Below are 21,065 nucleotides of genomic sequence, written 5' to 3' on the forward strand. Positions count from 1 at the left end.
ATGCCACTGTCTCCCAGCAGTCAGAATACCTTCTCTCAGTGTCAACAAGGACAGCGGCCTCCTGGGCAAGAGCAGGACCTCTGCCTTAGTGGCATTCCCTCTCCTCCTATCCTCTTTCCTTTTCAGCATAACTGAACTCCCGACGCCAACTCCGAATCCTCCTCTCAGCTACTACCGCACAAGCACATTGGACTCCCCTAGGCCTAGGGGAGGATTCTGAGTCGGGACTCAGGCATCACTGTCAGGAGCTCCAGTGACTGGGGAGACAGTGACGGGGGAGACAGTGACGGTGGTTGGTAGGTCTCAATGGTAGGCAGTAGTGTTGCAGCTTCATTTTTTTTTGAGAATTAAACATTATTTGTATGCTTTAAAAGCCTTATATTTTGATACAAGGGATTTGCTGTTGCTACTGGGCTATTTTTTTTAAAAAAATGACCAGTTATCCAAAATCAAAAACATTTACCTGACTTGAGGTCTGGTCCCGACCAATTTGTATAATCAGAGTTGTACTGTACAAATAGGCTTGTGTATCTTACTTTAATTTTCAGGCTCTCCCCATAATTATGTATGCACACCAATTTATCCTAGAGAGCACAACATATGCCAGGTTACCTAAAACTGTTCTTAATAATAAAACCATGGTCTTTATTGAAAGGAAGTCTGCCAGATCACAAATTTTTATCCTGAGCAATTATTTAGAATATGCTACAATTAATTATATTTAATTATTGCAGTTAGAATAAATACTTTTTACAGTTGTATCTAATAATCAGAACTAAAATATTGCTTAAATGCCAGCTCAGGCCAGACAAACAATTGAATTCAAAACTTTCCCAAGTCAAGCAACCAATGACTCATACAATTCCATTGCCACAAATTCCATTTGATCCTTTGAGATTGAGACAAAAGAAAATGCTGACAAAACCCATTGAAAATCTTTGGAATAAGAGGTTTCACTGAAATAATCTTAAATTAAGTTGTCTCTCATTCTCCCTCATTCACGTTTAAGCCAGTCAGAAAGTATAATGATTTTTTTCATAGTGGTAGATTAACCACAGTTGAATTTTAAGACAAAAAAAAGCATCCATTTTGTACATTTGGAAATTGGGCATATGCACAAATCTTTGATTAGAAAGACAAAGAAAGGAAAAAAAATGTAATGGTTGGTAACTTTGCGGTTTATTGCATTTTGCTAATTGTTTTGGAGACAAAAAACATCAGCTTGATTCTGATCATTTTTAAATTGATCTCAGAAGGTGCAGACGTGGTGGAAGGAAACAGCCCCAGCATTGAATGAGTAAAAAGACAAATCTTGATCATTATTCATTATGCCCTTCAGGAAAAGAAAAATGGTTGAAAATAAAATTTGCGCAGAGGAGGGGAATATGACAAACCCTGCAGGTAACTAGTTCTTGCTACACTGTCCATGGCTACATGGATGGAAAATTTCAATTTCAGGAAAACCAAAATCTACAAAACTGCTATCATAGCTAGAAACTACCTTTGATGACAATCATTCTTAGAAAGGCCAATAAAATATTCCCAAAACAATAATTAAAAAAAAATGCCACCGAGATACAAGAAACTTCCCAATTAAAAGTATACTGCAGCATTTGCGTCGTAAAATTAGAGGCTCTTTGGTGTGGCTGAAATTGTTGCTCATTTTCAGAAAGGAAAGCTTTTCTTTTGCAAACTTCCTTCAAAATTAAAGTTAATAGCCCCAAGTTGGCATTCATACAGGCAGACTGGTAAACACTTAAAAGGGAACAGCAGCACCTGAAATAATAGAGGGAGGGGAACATGCTCTAGGGATGTACATCAATGTGATAGAAAAAAATTGTTTTGCTTTTTAACAAGGCTATTTGGCACTCCAGAAGTTATATCACTAGATACAGGTTTAATATACCTTCAAATGCAGCATGCTTAAATGTTGCCAATGCTGCCTGTCTGCTCAAGCTCAAAAATGACAAACTTCAATCAAGCACACAAACACAAAATGCTTGAAATTTATTTCTGGTAAAGAGAAATTAACATCACTCATTATTTTAGTACCATTAAACAGGTTTTTCAAGAATGAAAAAAAAATTCAGTTAACTTGTGGAACTTTCATACACAATTCAATTTATCTAACATGAACAGGGAAAATATAACCATGAAAAATAAATGAACAGCTTGGATCATTTACTTCTTGAATGAGATTTCAAACTCCAATCTCATTGGGTAGATGGGAATATATTAATTAACTGGTAGACAAAGTGGAAACACGTGGATAAGTGCCCTGTTAGCAACTGCCAAAAGCTACGGGAAGATAGGTTTAACTTGTGAAGAAATTTTAATAAATCACGAATACCAACATTGCAAATTCATAAAAAATCTCAAATAATGAGTGGCAAATGACAGATGAGATTCAATGCACAAAATGCAAAAGGTTTGAAATTGGCAGGTTGAGGCACATCAATTACAAAATGGAGTGATTCATGATAAAAATGTAGAGACATTGAACAAGTCTCTGATATAGTCAAAAAATATCAGATTATAAAGACAGTAACAAAGTACACAATGATAGGTCATATTAAAATTAATCCTTGTACCCTTCTTCCTCAAAGGGGAGGGGGAAGGGGAAAAAAAAATCACTGATGGCAAGGAGTATACAGTGGATTTCAGAACTTGAAAGTATGGAACTTCCCATTGAACAAAAAGACAGGATACAACACACACACCCAAACAATTCTGGCACACAGAATTTAAGCAGAAATTAAATGGAAAACAGCAAAGAACTAACTTTTTTAAATAAAAAGGATGGCAAATGAAAAAGAAATAATTAGTGATGAAGATGGCTTTACTGGTAAAATGGAATCAGCCAGATCAATGACACGTCCTTGCTAAAAATTGTTACTTACACACCGAAAAACTCCAGATCTTGAGATGCAACAATTAAAATACATCGACATGTTCATCCATAGCCAAATTTGTGATAATTCAGCAAATGCAAACCACTTTCCATATTTAATAAATGATTCTTATTCTCCAGTTGTTGTTTTTCCTTTCGAGTTTACTTGTTGCAGTTACATCAGTGTTAAAACTGCTTTTTAAAAAAATAACATCAGGGATAGAGTTGGGGCGGGGGGGGGGGTGTGCATCTTGTGAAGAAGTTGCTGTTCATTTATTTTTACATGATTTACTGCATGTTTACCTTTCACGAATTTCCTTTGCGTTTTAATTTAAATGATGGTAAGAATCACATTGGCATTTCATGCATTTTATTTCTGAGGTTTTAATCTTAAATTTAATGAAACTTTCAGGATCACATTTAGATGCTCCAAAATTAAAATAGGAAATGAATAGGGTAATTTTCATAAGAGAAATTTAATTACTGCAAATAATTTCATTATATACAGTGAAGTCATTGATAGCAATGACTTCAATTGTATTTCTTTCCAAAAATTATCTGATTTTCCATTAAATTAGATGTCTACAAAATTGTCCATAACTATACATGCATTAAAGTGAATACCAACCTTATTACAATGACGTCCAATACCCATTAGAAAGTTGTCTGGTTTAATATCTCTGTGAATAAAATTCTTCGTATGCACATATTCAATTCTGCTGATCATCTGAGAAACAAAAATGTTTGTTTGAAAATTAATATCAGTAAGAAAAGGATATGCATGTTTGTTTTATCAAAACTCAATATTCCTTATTCTGTGGAATAAAGTTTTAAAATTATCCAATTTAAAAAAAAATTATGAAGGTAAGGAAAAAATGGAGGAAACATTTTTGAAACATCAAAAGCAATGTGGTTTGTTAATCTGTATGACATGCATTTATTATGCAGGGAGCTAAATAACTCAAGGTGGTATATGAATGGAAAGAAATTGAGAACCATTGGCCTAACCTAAACTTATTTGCTGCCTCATGATCTGCTGATTTCTGCTCAGTCAAGTCTATATGAATACTGTGACGAATCTTGAATCTGCTAAAGCCAGGAATTTTCAAAAGAACATTGTGCCTCAAAATTAATCTTGTGGAACTCCTTTCCTTTTTCTTGCACCTTGTGATCTTTTTAAACAAACCATTCACAAGGCAGGAACTGCTTGCAGGCATAGCCAGGAACACAAGTGGTGGATTGGCGAACTAATGACAAGGAGCACCAAAGTTAATTTTTTTTTTAAACCCACTGGAAATTAATCTCATTTATTTCAATTTTTATACATTTTCCTTGATTTTTTTTTTTGCTGGTTGCTCGAATCCTGAATACCAGGGGCTTTACTGTAATAATTTTACAAACAAACAAAAATAACATTTCACAAAAAAAACTTGATATTAATGAGCACAAACTTAAAAGAAATGGGAGCAGTTTTCATCTTCCTCCTTGTATATAAAAAATGAAAGTTTGACAACCATGCAACAATGTAAAATGAAATCTGTTTGGTTTGGATATGAAAATGCAAAAAAAAGACCAAAATTTAAACTTAATTTAGATCAAAAATGATTTGAAAAATCATATTAGCAGTTGCAAAAAAATATATAGCAGTAACATGGAAATTGGATTGTTATTTAGGTTCGGAAGGATGGCAAGCGGAAATTCATAGCTGTATACCTCGAGAAGATTATATTTAATTTAAGAATATGATTTTTTTAAAAAAATTTGATGCCCATATTTACATATTGTAGTTATGCATTTATAAACAACTTTCCCCAAACCTCACTAACGCTTTGGAATAAATAAATAAAATTGAAAAGGTTAGAATCACGGGTAAAGTGGTGATCCCTTGACAACCAGGTCTGCTTTTTTCCTCTTTACTACTTGTATTCTTTTTTCTTTTTCTATCCTTGTTGGGGTTATTATGGGGGGGGGGGGGTGTGGGCGGAGTATTTTCTTTTGTTTTTTTATGGTTTTTTAACAGTTCCATTATACATCATTTTATATTACTATATGATTATTATATTTTGTATTTTGACATGAATACATGTATGGAAAATTTAATAATACTGTATTTAAAAAATGGGAAAAACAGATACCTATTTTATGACAACAAACCAGCAGAACAGTTTTCAATCCAGGTGACTTTGAACACTAATAGAATGTGCACAAGCATTACTCCATTAGTCCGAAGAGATGAAAGTACTCTTAATGATGCAATCAATTTGCCACTGAATTTTATAATATGCAAGTTAGAAAATTCAGTGACAAATGAAATATACATCTTGTGATCAATTTATTGAGACTAAAATCAACCCACCTTTCAATGAAACAGAAACCATTAACATTTACTGTCGTTGTTTCATGTGAACTTTTACATTTACATAGACTACGTACTGAAATCAAAATATATGTCAACGACTGACCCCTTAAACTTAATTGATCTGCATATTCTTCCTCCACAAGCACAAAACCATTTGAATTATCAAGCTGATCCATTTTCAAAGTACCCTAAATTTGGTACACCTTAAAAATAAGAGGGCTTGTTCATGAGCCTTATTGTCATATTTTAGATTTATCGTCAAGAGGACATACACGACATCACATTCAAGCCTCAGACTCTTTCGGCAAGCTGGTAGTGCAAAAGACGGTATCCAGGGTACACATGTAAACAAACTGAAGATAATGAATGTAAACAAACTGAGTCTGCAATACAGAGCAAATTTAAAAAAAAATGAAGTGTACAAGAGTCCCTGACTGAATTTGTTCTTGAGGAGTCTGATGGTAGCGGGATAGTAGCCTGCTCCTGATCCTGGTAGTGAGTCTTGTAGCTCTTTCCTGATGGCAGCAGCAGGAACAGAACATGTGATGGGTGATACTGTTCCTAAATAATTGCTGTTGTTCTCCAACAGCAGCATTCCCTGTAGACGTTATAGATAGAGAGGAGGTTTTTGCCTGTTATGTCCTGGGCTGTGCCCACTACCTTTTGGAGGGCTTTACACACAAGGGGTAGAGGCCAGTTAGCACCCTTTACCAGGGTTTCTGGTGTCATAACATTTGCTAACTCCCTAGGAAGTAGAGGCACTGAGATGCTTTTTTAATAATGCCATTGGATATTGGCTCCAGCTAAGATCCTCTGAGATAGTGACTTCCAAGAACTTAAAATGCTCACCACCTTCATCTCTGATTCCCCAATGATCACTGGATTGTATACCTCTGGCTTTCCCTTCCTGAAGTCAACAATCAGCTCCTTAGTTTTGGTGACATTAAGTGCAAAGTTGCACTAATCATCCAAGTTTTAAAATCTCCTCCCTGTATGCGGAGTCATCACCTTTATACAACCCACTACCACAGTATCATTGGCAAATTTGTAATTGGTATAATTGTCGTACCGAGCCACACAGTCATTGGTATAAAGTGAGTAAAGCAATGGGCTAAGTAAGCAGCCCTCTGGTGCTTCAGTACTGATGGATAACACAATTGGTGGCAAACTCATTGCCTCTTTAAAAGCGGTACAAAGCATTCACAAGTATTTCAAATGTTAAGCTTTCTAATAATAAAGAAACACGCATCTGTAAAATAGACGGAACACTTTTTAAATATGCCTCTTAGTCTGCCACAGGATGTGCTGTACTGCATGGCTCCAGGGATCATAGTTGAATTCTGGCTTCGGGTGCTGCCTATGCAGAATTTGCACATTCTCATCCTGACTGCATGGGTTTCTGCAGGGCTTCAATTTCCTCCCTTGTCCCAAGACAACTTGATGGAATATTTGGCTTCCTTAAGTTATCCCTTAATAGAGTTTAACTGCAAAAACATGAGTAAATCAGACAAAACAAGTTGTAGGGGATAGGGAATTAAAGAGGAAGGAGGGTGAGAAATGGGATTACGCCTAAAGGGACAACATGAGCCTGATGAGCCAAATAATGAACATACATGCTATGTGTTTCACAGTGCAGTTTACTGTCATCATGGGATGCCTGGAACCCTCCAAAATTCTTGTCAGAAACAAAAATTTCTGCATCTTTTTGTGCAGCTTTCTTTGAAATCGGTTGTAATCATTTTTATATTGGCTTAAAAAAAAAGCCAATCACTTTTTTACATCTCAAAAATATGAGTGCAGCATTTGCTTTGACTTGCTTTAACTATTAAGGGGAAAAGACTGGATGGAACAGATAATATTCACTGGAGTTTACAGGAATGAAAACTGATCTTATTGAAATGTACAAAATGCTTAGTGCAGTTGGCAATACCGATCCCCCAAAAAACTAGTTGAGCACCAAGAATGAGTTACAAGCTATCACAAAATAATTGAGATTTGAGAAATGTCTTCATTTGATAGTGAATCTCTGGAAATCTTAATTTCAGAAGACCAGAGAAGCAAATTTATTTCCCATAATGGGCTTCCCACTGATTCATGGACAATATGAAGAGATTGTTCAAAACCTCGTGAATAATCAGTGTTATTTCCATGAATATCATTTCTACTTGTATTTCAAAATTGAAATTCCACAGTTTCTGCAAGTGCAATTCAGACTTCACCTCAAAAATGGCACTCCTCCTTTACTAAGATAGCACCAGCTCCTGGAAGAATCAATTTGGAAGTTTCTGCCTTGGTTTATTGAATACTGGATAGGGGCCAAAACAAATATGAATTCTACCCTTGCTCTGCTCAAGTTTCTCATTGATCATTAAAATAATTGACTTAGTGGGTCACTACTAAATCAAAGCTGATATTCCATCCAAAATGCAATATAAAATAAAATTCTTTAGCTCCCTTCCACTAGTGCAATATGGTCTTATGAATTTGCAATCTCAAGCTTGCATTGCATTGCCATTTTGAAATCTAACTCAAAATTCAACCAGCAACTGGTTGCCTCTTGTAATAGTCTACTGACAGCACAAACTTGTCCAAAACTTGTCACTTGTCCAAAAATATCCATTCTGATGGCTTGAACATCAAACCACACTTATTAGAACATTCACTTCAGAATCCAAACTTAACACTACAACAAAAGTCCACCCAAGTCTGTCATTCACCAACAACTTGGATTAAATCTGACCATTCACCCCTTGTGCCATGGCTGCCTTAAATGTGCCCAAGAAACTTCCACGCTTGCAACATTATAATTCTCAAGTATATTCGCATCATGAGTAATAGAGGATACAAAGTTGCATTTTAAATTCCTCAAGAACAATTACCCAGTTTGAACTCTCGACTCCTCAAATAAATATCAGAGCAACTAAGTTGGGAGTGTTGATCCACGACTCTGGCATTATTGTATACAACTTACCTGATCAGCTAACATCAGAACTGTTTTCATTGTGAATCTTCGTGAACAGAAGTTAAACAGATCTTCAAGGCTAGGTCCAAGCAAATCCATAACTAGGACATTGTAATCCTTTTCTTGTCCATACCACCTATAAATAATAGAATTTTTAGCTCATTTATATCTGGATACTATGATATTTACATTCATATTTTTTAAAAAAAGAAATTTTTAGATGATCACTCACAAGATAATTAAATTAAAAATGTCATTATATTTGAATCCAGAGCATTAAGACTTGCACAATGTTCTGAATCCAAACTCAAACAGGATATACTGTACTGTTCTAATAACGTCAAAACATTGTTATGCAACTGAAATGCAAAATAGGACTTGCAAATGAATACAAAATAGACGTTTGACTCTCCCATTGCAAAATGACTTCACAGGTCCAAGAATTTACTCTTGAAAGTAGACACCGAACAGGATTGTGTACTCATTTTAAAAAAAAATGCCAATAATAAATAAAATATGCTGCAGTATGCATTTTGATATAGGATTTAGAATTTCAGCTCAAAATGAAAAAGGTTTATAGAATTAGAAGGAGCTCATGCAAGATGTTTGATATTAAAATCCACTTTTCAATTGTCAGACATGTGGCATACAATTTTAAATGTGGAAAACCAGATGAACAAGACACATAACCCTTTGCACCAACATGATACAAAGCATATCCCTGCAGAAGTAGAATTTTTATTCATCTTATTGCAGAATAATTTGAAATACAGGTATAAAGAATTCATCCTTCGCAAACTTTGAATTTCAATAAGGAGGCTATTAGTTTAAAGTTGTCCTACAAAATTTGTAATAATTTACATTAATTGCCTAATGAAATGTTTGTCTATATGAAACACATTTCTGATTACTAATGTTACTTCACACAAATAACCTATAATGCTAGGACAACTGGAGGTGGGGAAGAAAGCAAAATAAATTAAACAAAGTTTAAATCTACAGATGTTAATTATCAAATTTCTAATGGAAGAAATTTCAAATTTGAGGAGAGCATCCATTAAATATTTCATGCCAGTGACACTTTATGGAGAAGTTATATAAAAAAAATGACAGTTCCATAGGATGAAAACATGATCAAGTGAGTGACTAATCTAGAATACAACATACAATTTGGAGAAGAGCCAAATTCAGTAGGATGAGAAGAAATCTAATCTGGGTAAAGTGAAATCAAGGATTAAAAGGAAAATTCAAAGAACATTTGAGTGGTCTCTAAACAGAATGGTTAATAGAGTTCAGGTACATTCTAAAATGGAGGAAGATTGATGTAATCACTTACAGAACATTTTGCCTACATATTTGATAACAAAATATTGCCAAAGTCTCAAAGGGAAGGTTTAAAAAAAGTGCAAAATATGATGTGGTACTATACAAGAAACTGCGGCAGCAGCTAACCAAATTTAGGTAATCACATCCAATGTGCACAAGTTATCGATCACATGCAAGCCATTTCGAAAGAAATGAAAATGGTCCTCAAATTACAGGACTATTTAAAAAAATAATGTAAAAGAGATTTAATGAAGGGAATATAGCACATGTTGCATATTTAGACTTCTGGAAAACATTTGACATACCCACTAAAAAGCTAGTCAAGAAAGTTGAAAACAATGGAATGAAGATCAGAATTTAAAAAAGCTTACTGCAGAAAGCAAAGTCATGGCAACCAGTCGCTTTTAGACTAGATAGAAGAGTGGTTGCCTCTGGCTTGGGTACTTGTAGAACGAGTTGCCGAATAAAACCTCAGATTAACAAAATGCAAGATTTTTCTTTACAAAGTTATGACCTGAAGTGTTTTCCCTGAATGGATGAAAGATAAAGATAATAGCTTTCCAAAAGGAATAAACTATTTGTTCAGATATTTGGTTTAGGAAAGTTAAATAGTTGCCTTATGGTATTTTTATTGCATTATATTTAAAAACTGAGTTTGGAATTAAAATTAGATAAGTTTCAAATTGCTTTTTTGAGATTGGCATTAGCTGTAGCAAGAAAATGTTAGACAATTACTTGGAAAAATGAATTTGATTTAAGTATTCAATGGTGACATATGGATATGCAGTCTTGTATTCCATTGGAAAAGAATGCAAAATTTACGTAATAATTATTCTTTTTTGTTAAAGTTTGGAGCCTGTATATATGTACATGTTTGAATTTGTAATAGATCCTTCCCCCCCAACCCTCACCATGGTTGTTGGGGTTGCACCAAATTGTGGCAATAGTTGATGATACAAGTTGATCTCTTCAATCTTCTATTTTCCATTCTTTTTTTTTATTTTGGGGTAGTATAGGGGATAAATATTATGTATCTATTCGTATTTTGACTCTGATGGTATCATTTATTTTGATCAATAAATGAAATTTTTAAAAAAGTTGCCTTCTATTTCCAACAATTCTACAATTTCATTTCATTTTACATTGTTCCAAGGAATTGATTTTAACCAATTCTAACAATGCACAGTTAATCTAAAATCTCAACATTAAAGCAGAATCTTTCAGCATTAATCATACAATTTAAATCTGGTGTCAGGTCAAATCCAGATATTTAATTCAGGTTATGTTGATAATGCATTGCACACTTGATACACAAGAAGACTTCATGGCACTGGCACCAATTCCATTAAAGATCCCCATTGCAAGACCCAGCACCAAACCACCTAGTTGTAACATTTTACTGGTTACCAACATAGTATTCACCAGACTTGGTTACAACGGTAAACACTCAATCTTCAAATCTGATTTCCATTCAAGCTCAAAGACTGCCACAATACTTTCATCAGATTACTGACCCACTTACAGAGCAACACAATCAACCTGATATAAAATTTGTGCTCAGTACTTATTTGATTAAAGTCACATGAAAGAATATTCCATTTCAAAGTTTGCCTGCCATAAATTTCATGAGACCTTCCACAGAAAATTAAAGTCCCTCTTCAACTTTCTTTATGTTCCTCTGACCATTACCAAAAACAGTAGTTAACTTTTTCCTCCCCCTACCTTCCATCCTGGTAATAATCTTCAGGAAAAAGTTTACTTTTTGAAAACTTCCGATTCCCATATTATAAAACTGTAAATTAGTTTATTATTTAGTTTCAAATGTTGGAACGATGTCCTTACTGATAGTGAAAGCCTACAAAGAATATACAAATTACCATTCAGCCTTTATGAACAGAGACCAATATTTCTATTTTAACTTCGTACATTTCCCCGTATCTGAAACACTCGAAACTGGATGTTTTACAGTTATTTGTTTTTTTTTCCTCCGGTTATCGGAACATGGCTTTAAGCAGCTCAGTAGCATCAGCAGTTAAAAAAACAGCAGGCATTTTGAGCATGAAATAATATTTAGTACGTACCAAAAAACAAATCGATCTCTTCTTACAAAATAAGATAAATGCAGCACAAACATTAAAAATTCTCCTTAATGGCTTTTTCCAAGTGTTTTTTCCAGTGCCTTTCATGGTTTTTGTCTTACAAGTCTCTTTGATTTTATAAACTGACAGGATTTCTTGTTTCGTTATAAATGCACGCTGCTCTAGTCCTTCAATAATTCCATCACACATTTTCACCATGTTGCCTATAGGCATTTTTTTTCCTGCAGTGTTAACCAAGTCATCTTCATTGCACTCACCTTGATGCAGAACAATTTCAGCCATTTCACCAGTCAGTGAATGAACAACTTGAGCCTCATTATCGATGTTAAAAACTTCAATATCCACTTTTTCCAGCTTCCTGATGGATTCTGAACTCTCTTACATATGGAAGGTCACTTTTTTTCTCATTTAACATACGAATCCTTCAAAATCACCATCTTATTCATCATCACTGAACATAATTACAGGCCAGAGATCATGCCAGGCATGTACAACTGTGTCTTTAGTCACTATGTTCCAAGCATTGGCAGCAGCATAAATGGTATCCTTTATGGCAAACTCCTTTTGGAAACCTGCCACACCCAAGCCTCTGTTCACTACTGACAGCATGTTGTTCAAGGAAGTGTTTTTATATTCACTCTTCATTGATCTAAGGATACCTTGGTCACATGGGTGAATCATGTCAGCGCCACAAAAAAGTACAATTTTTAGTTCTTTTTGGTATTCAGAACTTCACATATGGGGAAACACATTTTACTTTTTCTTCATAGGTTTGCGCAAAGCAACTTAATATTCTCGCAATTCCATAACAAAATACAACTAAAATTCCAGATCAAGTTAGCTCCCATACAGTTGCAATACAGCAAGATAATAAATGTGGAAACATCAGTCATCCAGCCTGTCAAGATAATTTCAGTCTTGATAAAGGGTCCCAACCAAAAACATTTGACTATTTCTATCCATGAAGGTTTACCTACTGTATTCCCTCCAGCTTCTTTGCTCACCCAAGCTCATTTCCCCCACTGGTTAATTGGCTTGGCCATATTCAATTCACCCCAGATGTGCAACATTAATGTTCCATTTTTTTTGCCCCTCAGAGGTGCATTGAAATTCATTAAAATTATTCATCTTACCGTGTCCTCCATTTTAAACTCTATCGGTTTGCCCATGGGCATTTGATTTTACACTGAAACCAAAATATTCCAGCATTTACACAGACGAAGCACTTCCTGACATTCTTCTAATGTTCCCATGGACCATTTGATGTCTGACCACAATATGCACAAATGGATTATTTGGAGATCCAAATCACATTGCACCTTCACAGCTCTTGGATTCAAAGTGGGCCACACTCTTCATACGGTATTTGTATCTACTATAGTTTTATCAACTGCTTGTACAATGCTATTTTGTAATTTAATCATCTAGCTACACAATTGTGCATCTCCTAAAAGCAATACACACAAATCTAGCTCAACTCCCTTCTTTTGGACTCCATTAAAATCAAGCATTTTTCACCCCCTTTCCTTCAGTCACTGGCTAACCCATAATGCAGTAATGAATTACAAGTCATGCAGTTCCTCAAGCTCCTTCGGCATTTAATGGTCAACCTGACTGCAGCTCCAGATTCACATTTCCAGCTACACATTACCACGTTGCTTAAAAATATAGCTATCTGTTTCTACTATTTTTAAGAAAGACTATTCCAAAGGCTAGGTTTCCAACAGTAATGGGAACTGTCAATTTATCTATCACAAATCCATTCGTTGCGTTCAGCAACATCTCAAATTCCCAGTTTGGCAACTGATATTAAACCAAGAGGGGCATCGATAACAGAAATAATCTTTTCCTCAGGATAAGAGTCTAAAACTAGACAGAGCTTTAAGTTGGGAGGAAAAATGATATTGAAAAGGACCAGAGGGGAAAATATTCCCCCTCACTGAGAACGGTGCACAAATGAAACAAGTTGCCAGAGGCAGATCATTACTGTACAACAGGCGAAAGACATTTACAAAGTTAAACAGGAAAGTGTCAGATGTGGTGATTATAGTGCAATGCACAAAAGTGCTGGAAAAACTAGGCAGGTCGTGCAGCATCTATTGGAAGCAAGGAGCATTTCAGGCAGGAGCCTTCAATAAGGTATGAGCAAAAATCAGTCAGGTGGGGGAGAAAGGAAGGGGCAGATGGAGGAGCACAGGCCAACAGGCTAGGATTGGAGTGGGGAGGGGGAAAAGAGGGCAGGAGAAAAAAGTTGAAAAAATATAATGAGAACAACCTATATACACACATATTCAGATACACACACAGATGGGAAATGTTTGTCAGATGGAGCAAATGTAGGTAAAAGGTATGAGATTAGATGGAGAATTTGTTTAGTATGGATGTGTTGAGCATGCGAGCCTGTTTTTGTAATGAATGGCTCTGACTGCTGTCAAATACACAAGCCTATGACCATTCCACCAATATAGAAAAAAACATTTTAATTTTTTTTAATTCAAGGAATTACTACTTGATTACAAACAGAAAACATGTTAAATCCTATTATTTTCTCCTTTTTAAAATAAATGTTTTGGATCCATTTTTAGGTTCCCCAGTAACTTGGGTGAAGATTCCTTTATTGTAATATTACAAAGTTGTCTTCTGCCTGCCATAACTTGCAGAATTCAGAAAACTCCAGCAATGTCTCGCATTTAATTAACATCCATCTTAACATTGTTAGCCAGATCCTTCATTTTTAACGACACTTTGATACAACTCAATAACTTTCCCCAAGCTTTAAAGCGTTCTTTTTGAAAAATTCCCTAGCAATTTAGCAGGGAGTTTCTTTATTCCTGATACAACTCCTTACCTCATCTGTTGACTTAAAACGTGCATTCAATTTCATTGTCCTTAAACAATTGTGAGGTACAGGTGAGCCAACAACTCCTGATCCCTAAACTTAGGCAAAGTTGAGCAGGACAGAAAAAGCCAGTCGCTAACAAGTGATCCCTCTCCATTTTAAATCTTCGACATTACAAAGAAGTATGCTGATAGTTGAATATTTACAGAATAATGAGACTACACAAATCCTGTTGGACGAAACTTGTTCCCAATCACGTCGATCCGCCATTTTATGACATGTCTGTACAAAACACAACAAAGAGCAGCCATTCCATGCAGCCATCTGTATTGTATGTCCAAACATAATTAAAAAAAAAAAATAAATTTAGATAGGGACCTTGAAGTTAAGTATCGAAAGATTACTTTTAATAAACCCAAGGCGTGTTGATCAGGAGAGCAACAGAAAGAGAGAACGTCAGTACAACCTCAGAAGCGAGTGCCTGCTGGAGGAGAAAGTGGCACCAAGTTTAGTCTTCAGAATCGATCAATTCCGGTACAATCTGTCCACAGAGAGATGTGGAGGGGAAGCGGAGTGGGAGCTGGAGGAGGAGCGTGGGGGGAAAGGGAGGGACCAGGCCCTCCACAGAACAGGGATGTGATGGTTGGTGGTGGGGGGAGGGGGGGGACACACACAAAAACACGCCAAGTTTAGCTTTCGCCTGAACATACCGGATGTGCGGGATGCCGACTCCTCCCTGCAAGATCTTGTACAGTTTACTCTCGTAGAGAAGCTGAGGATGCCTCGCTTTCTGTGATTCCAATTTCACGGCCACCTCCTGGAAACGTGACAGAAAGGGGATGAAAGGGGGAAATAACCGGGGGGGGGGGGGGGGGGAAGAGCTTCGTTAGACGGCGAGAGGCGAGCGGGAAGTGCAGCGGCCGAGGGCGCAGTGGATGGATGGGTGGGTGGCTGGCGGCCGGCCCTCCCTCCCTCCCTCCCTCACCTCGCCGTTGGTGATGTTAATTGCCAGGTAGATGTCCCCAAACGAGCCGCTGCCGATCTTTCGCACCAGTTTGTATTTTCCGCCGACGATAAATTCCGCTTTCGAACCACTGGCGCTGGCCATCCTTGTCCTTAGTTTCTCTCAGCACAAGGACAGACGAAGCGCGAAACATATGAAGCCACCAAGGTGCGACGCTTTCGTCGTCAGAACGATTCCAATCCGTTTCCTTTCGCCCACCCCCTCAGAGCGCCGACTCTTAATGCTCCATCTTATCACCGTCAAGTTCTTTCTTCTTTGCAAAGGCTTGTGGGGTGGGGAAAATCGACGTCATCGTTTCTCCACAATCATCATCTCGTTCTCGCTCCGGTCGCCATGGTGACATGACCCGCACTCATCTCCCTTGTCACGATGACACGGTGATGGGGGGCCGCAGGGCATTGTGGGCGATGTAGTCCATCTCAGGTGAAACGACACATCCCCAGCGCTTTTTCATGAGGCAAAAAAAAAGCTGAGAATGCGTGTTATCGGGCCGCATGGTGGAGAGAGAGAAAGGAAGGTTTGAGGTGGATGACCTTGTTCCAAGAATGATATGACGTGCTCCTGAAATAGATTCTGATGTTTGCCAGAGTCTGGGGCTGAGGGAGGATTAAACCCCCCCCCCCCAGAACTCAACAGTTCAGACAGCATCTGGTGGAATAGAGAGAAGAAACATCAGAATGGCAGAGCTGCAATTAAGATTTCTTTTACTGGGGAAAAAAAAGGGCGCACTTAGTAGTTTGAGATATACAACTTGAACTTTTGCACCATCATTTTGCTCTGATAATTCGAATGAAAGATACTGCCTGATCCACTGAGTAATTTGTTCTTCTGGTGGTGTCTCCACAGGTAACAGGCAGCACTCAGATCAGCAAGTTCAAATTGTGAAAGAACAGAAAATATGCAAAGGGGTGAGGTCTTTCAAAAGTAATTTAAAAACTCTAAGTGCAATAGTCACTGGACTTTTGTGGAATATGCTTTTAAAATTGATGTTTTTTTTCCCTCTTGATATATGATAAAAGTAATGCCATCATTTATTTATCTATTCTTAGTTATCATTCACAATATATAACTGTTCTTGAACTACTGCCTACTAAATATGAGGCAGAGTTCCTCAATTTGATCCAGCAAAGATGGAGATGTTGAATTGGAGCGAAATTTAAAGGTGATGGTATGCCCAGGTGTCAGAGATTAAGAGTTTGGAATGTGCTGTTGATGAAACTTTAGCAATTCATAGCAATGCATCAGGTCATTGGTCCTACATGAACAGTGTGTCAAAAGTAAAAGGAATTATATTTTAAGATGGCGGCTAGGATGCCAGTCAAGGAGAGTGCTTTATATTGGTTGCTGTATAGTACAATATGTTAAATCTGTATCAACTGATTCAAATGAAGTGATGGTGTTAGAGTGATCTGATACATTAAGATGCAAGAATGTATAATTGAAGAATTTTTTTCATCTTATGAAGTCATTAAATAGGTTTCAGTATATATTCAAATTCTCCTTTCCATACCAACTAAGGTTCTAGCCTGAAATGTTAACTTGGTTTGTTTCTCTTTGTAAAGATACTGCCTTATCCTGCTGAGTACTCCCAGCATTTTCTGGTTTTATTACCATTATGGAATTATATGTGCTGCATGCTCTAAGCAAATGGGAAGGGTTTCATCAAACTCTTGATTTGTGCCTCATCAATGTTGGAAAGACTTTGGGTGATGAGTCACTCTTCATAGGATAACCAGTTTGTAACCTGTTCTTGTAGTCATGACAATATGTGCCTGGTTTCATGCTTGCAAAATGTATTTAAATAGAAGTTCAGCATCCATATATGGTCTAATTATTTACAAAACCCAGAAGTAATATATTCCACCTGGAGAATGACACCTCATCGAGAAGCTTGGCGTTTAATACATTTATTCACCAGAGACGGGTGGAGAAGCTGTGCTCATTGGGACACAACTACCCTCTCTGTCACTGGATTTTGGACTTCCTATTGGAAAATCCGTAGTCTCTCTGGGTCAGTAGCAGAACATCAAGCACTGACGCACTTCAGGGCTGAGAGCTTAACCCACTCCTGTTCATGCTACTGACCCACGACTGCATTGCTAGATCCAGCTCCAACAGTGCCATCAATTTTGCAGATGACACAACAGTAGTTGGCCTCATCAACAATAACAATGAGTCGCACCACAGAGAAGAGGTGGAAAATCTCGTGATATGGTGAGAGAGTAACAACTTGTCTCCACATGGACAAGATGATCGAGGACTTCAGAAGGACCAGGAATGATCACCCTGCACAATACATCAATAACTCCATAATGGAGTGCATCAAGTACCTCGGAGTCCACTTAACTAGTGACCTATACTGGACACACGTTTCCTCATTTGTCAAAATGGAAGAACATCGACTGCACTTCCTAAGAAGACTGAAGTGGGCAAGGCTATCGGCCTCCATCATATCAACCTTCTGCAGGAGCTCTATCAAGAGCAACCTGGCCAGTGGCATCACAGTATGGTACAGTTGCTGTAGGGAAATGGATTGGAGGCTGATTCATAGGACCAGAAGAGTGGCAGAGAAGATCACTGGATTTTTCCTCCAGTGATCGACATGCTCTATCAGGATTGTTGACTGTAGAAATCATGAAAAATTGCGGGCTCCTTCCACCCAGCACATAGCATCATCCAGCTGCTCCCATTTGGAAAAAAAAAACTGCAGAAATATTAGAGCCAGCAGTATGAGGCTGAGAAACTACTTCTTCCTACAGATGGTGAGAATGCCGAACAACCAAAGGAACTGCTCATGCTAACCATCTGAAACTCTCGTATTTCTGAAACTATATTTATTTATTTATGTGTGCGCATGATACTTTTTCCTGCATGTGCATTGTTTGTGTGTGTCATGTCTAGTTGTGTGTGTGTTTTACATCGAGGACTGGAAAACGCTGTTTTGTCAGGTTCTACTTGTGCAATCAGATGACAATAAACTTGACAACTTGACAGAGACTAGGTTAAAGGTGCTCTGTCAAACACGTCTCATGTTTCTCATCTGCTGACCACTGTTCATTCCCCTACCACCGTCACCTTTCTATTTATGTTTTGCTCTCAGTGTATGTCAAGAAGTTAAACATCTGCCCTGAAAACATCTGCATTACTGGTGATATGCTGACTGGCTTGACCATAATTAATTTGTCTAGCATCCTTTTTGTAAACAAGCAGTAGATAACAGTCTCCTCTATAGAGAAATTATGAATGCCAGCCTCTGTACCTCTCCATCTCAAATGGTGCTGGAAGCGGAGTCCTTGAATACTTTACATTTGATGAATTATTAATAAGCAATGGGATGAAAGATTACTATCAATTGGGAAAAATGCAGATTTGTTGCTCCAGTTAGATCAGTTATAATCTTATTAAATGGCAGAGCAAGTTTTAAGGGCCATGTGGCTTACTCCTGTAACCAATTTGTCTGTGGGTTATCATTAGACAAATTCCTCAGGGAACAACTCTCAATCCATCTACCGTCACCTTGATTATTGGTGATATCACCTCTATCATCAACCAAAGCTCATAATAGAATACACAGCACTCAACTGAAATAAAAATACTCATCATAATCCAGTGGAGAATAATTTGATTTATTGATGTACCTGCCACTGGACTTAATATCAACCAATCTCCCATTTCCACAGTGTGATAAATGCATGCAGTCAACAGTTTGCAGCATCATTAAGATTAGTTCAGCAGCGCTTTCATTCTCTGTAATTTAATGGATTCCACAACTTTTCCACAGTCACACACAATCCTCATGTGGACATATGTCTACATTTCTGGCACCTCACTGGATCTGGAGCTCAAATCCCACTCTTGAGACTGTACACTCCAGTACAGTCTCCATGAGCAGTGCATTCCTGAACCATCAAGGTTTTAGGAGATACTGAATAATGGAACATGTGCTTGCTCTGAATGAGGTCAAGCTTGGAAATAGGGATGGTTGGAGAACTGCCAGCTGGGGACTTATTGGTGCTGATGGAATAGGGGACACCTACTGGGGAATGTTGTTGTCTTAGAATAGGTGATTCAGGTCAGTAGTTAGATATGGTCAGATACAATATAATTAGATGCAGTTTTTGCACTTCTTTCAAGCTAGTGAACTAATTCAATGCCCATGCTGGGGTTTCCTGTACTGTGGAGAAACAAAATATAAATTGGGTGACCACTTTGCAAAACAGCTCTGTTTCACCCATAAGGGTGACCCAGGGCTTTAGTTACTTATCACTTTAATTTTTTGTCAGGTTCTGACGTACACTATTTTAACCAAGCTCAAAGAACAATACCTCGTCTCCCAACCAGAAACATTACACATGTATTGGGCTCAGCAATGAGTTCAACAATTTCAGATGACCCAGCCTGGAATCTCAGATTTAGGTTTTTTTTCATTATTTGAGATTTGCTATGTCTCTTACTATTTACAGCTCCTCCAGACATATCTTTTGCTATTAATTATTCTTTATCACTCTTTCAACCAATGCCACCAACTAGAGTTGCCAACATTGCATAACAACATTAAGGGAATAATTGTGGCTAGGAGTGCAACAAGTGTAATGTTTCATGGAAGGCTCTGGTGGAAGCACACACTTAATGGACCATATTTTCTTTTATATCAATAGGCATCATAGAATAAGTGAAACAGTATCTAAAATCCACTGAATCCTAAATGCAGTTCACCAGGTCACTCAGCAAAAGCTAACAATCTGAAGAAGGCTGGCTGCTCATATTACAGTCTCAGAGGGCAATCATTTACCACCGTTCTAACACAGGTTCTGGTTACCTTGTCTACACTTTGCAACCACCATCCTTCTCAGCATCAGCTTTATCAGGGAATTTCTGCATTTGTGTCATTAATTCACAATAAAATTTGGGAGGGAGTGGGTCAAAGATGGTAATGCAATGGACCTCACACCTCAACTGATACGGCGCTTTGCTTCTCTGTTGCTCTAGTTGTATTTGTTCTCAAAGGATAAACCTAGCTTTTGAATCTTTGCTCATGACAATAGTTTTCTAAACCTTTGTAAATCTCTTTTGCACCATCTCCGGTTGCATAAAGTTCCATCACTAATGATCCTGTCTTATATTTCATGCCTCAGCTAGTAATGTAAAATACCCCTTGAGTCTTTTTACCCTGTTTAATGACTTTTGTAGCTGCATTTAAAAACTGTGACATTAAACAAAGATATCTAAGATTACAGCAGTATCTACATGAACTGGGAAAATGGGCTAAAGAATAGGAGATTACATTTAACTCTGACAAGTACAAGATGTTGTTCTTTGGTATGTTAAACCAGGGCAGGACTTGCAAGGTGCCCTGGAGAATGTTGCAGGACAGAGAGACTTAGGGTGCAGGTATACAATTCCATGAAAGTGGCAACACAGGTGGACAAGGTGGTGAATAAAGTGTTTGACACACTTAACTTCATTGATCAAGGCACTGAGTATAGGAGCAGGAATATTTTGTTACTGTTGTATAAGACATTGGTCAGAGCACAGCTATAGGAAAGATATCATTAAGCTGGAAAGG

The 21,065-nt window shown here is 37.3% G+C and overlaps 2 protein-coding genes across 7 annotated transcripts in view; one reads left to right on the top strand and one right to left on the bottom strand.

Moving 5' to 3' along the window:
• The window catches only part of csnk1a1 (casein kinase 1, alpha 1), a 42,419-nt gene extending 26,583 nt beyond the window's left edge, over positions 1–15,836 (bottom strand). Inside the window, exons 1-4 of one of the 2 annotated variants that reach the window (XM_069898767.1) lie at positions 15,461–15,836; positions 15,186–15,292; positions 8,221–8,347; positions 3,519–3,617 (exon numbers count right to left, since the gene is read on the bottom strand). In XM_069898767.1, coding sequence (XP_069754868.1) covers positions 3,519–3,617; positions 8,221–8,347; positions 15,186–15,292; positions 15,461–15,583 — 456 coding nt within the window. In that variant the 5' untranslated portion in view covers positions 15,584–15,836. The remainder of the gene's footprint in view (positions 1–3,518; positions 3,618–8,220; positions 8,348–15,185; positions 15,293–15,460) is intronic. The other variant, XM_069898768.1, reaches the window with a different exon arrangement.
• The window catches only part of arhgef37 (Rho guanine nucleotide exchange factor (GEF) 37), a 148,130-nt gene continuing 142,822 nt past the window's right edge, over positions 15,758–21,065 (top strand). For 4 of the 5 annotated variants that reach the window (XM_069898759.1, XM_069898757.1, XM_069898761.1 and 1 more), the window contains exons 1-2: positions 15,872–16,023; positions 16,346–16,407. The gene's annotated coding sequence lies outside the window, so the exon portion shown is untranslated. Of the gene's footprint in view, positions 16,024–16,345; positions 16,408–21,065 lie in introns of all 5 variants that reach the window. The other variant, XM_069898758.1, reaches the window with a different exon arrangement.

The sequence above is a fragment of the Narcine bancroftii genome, chromosome 9 (genome assembly GCF_036971445.1).
Source record: "Narcine bancroftii isolate sNarBan1 chromosome 9, sNarBan1.hap1, whole genome shotgun sequence".
NCBI classification, from domain to species: domain Eukaryota; kingdom Metazoa; phylum Chordata; class Chondrichthyes; order Torpediniformes; family Narcinidae; genus Narcine; species Narcine bancroftii.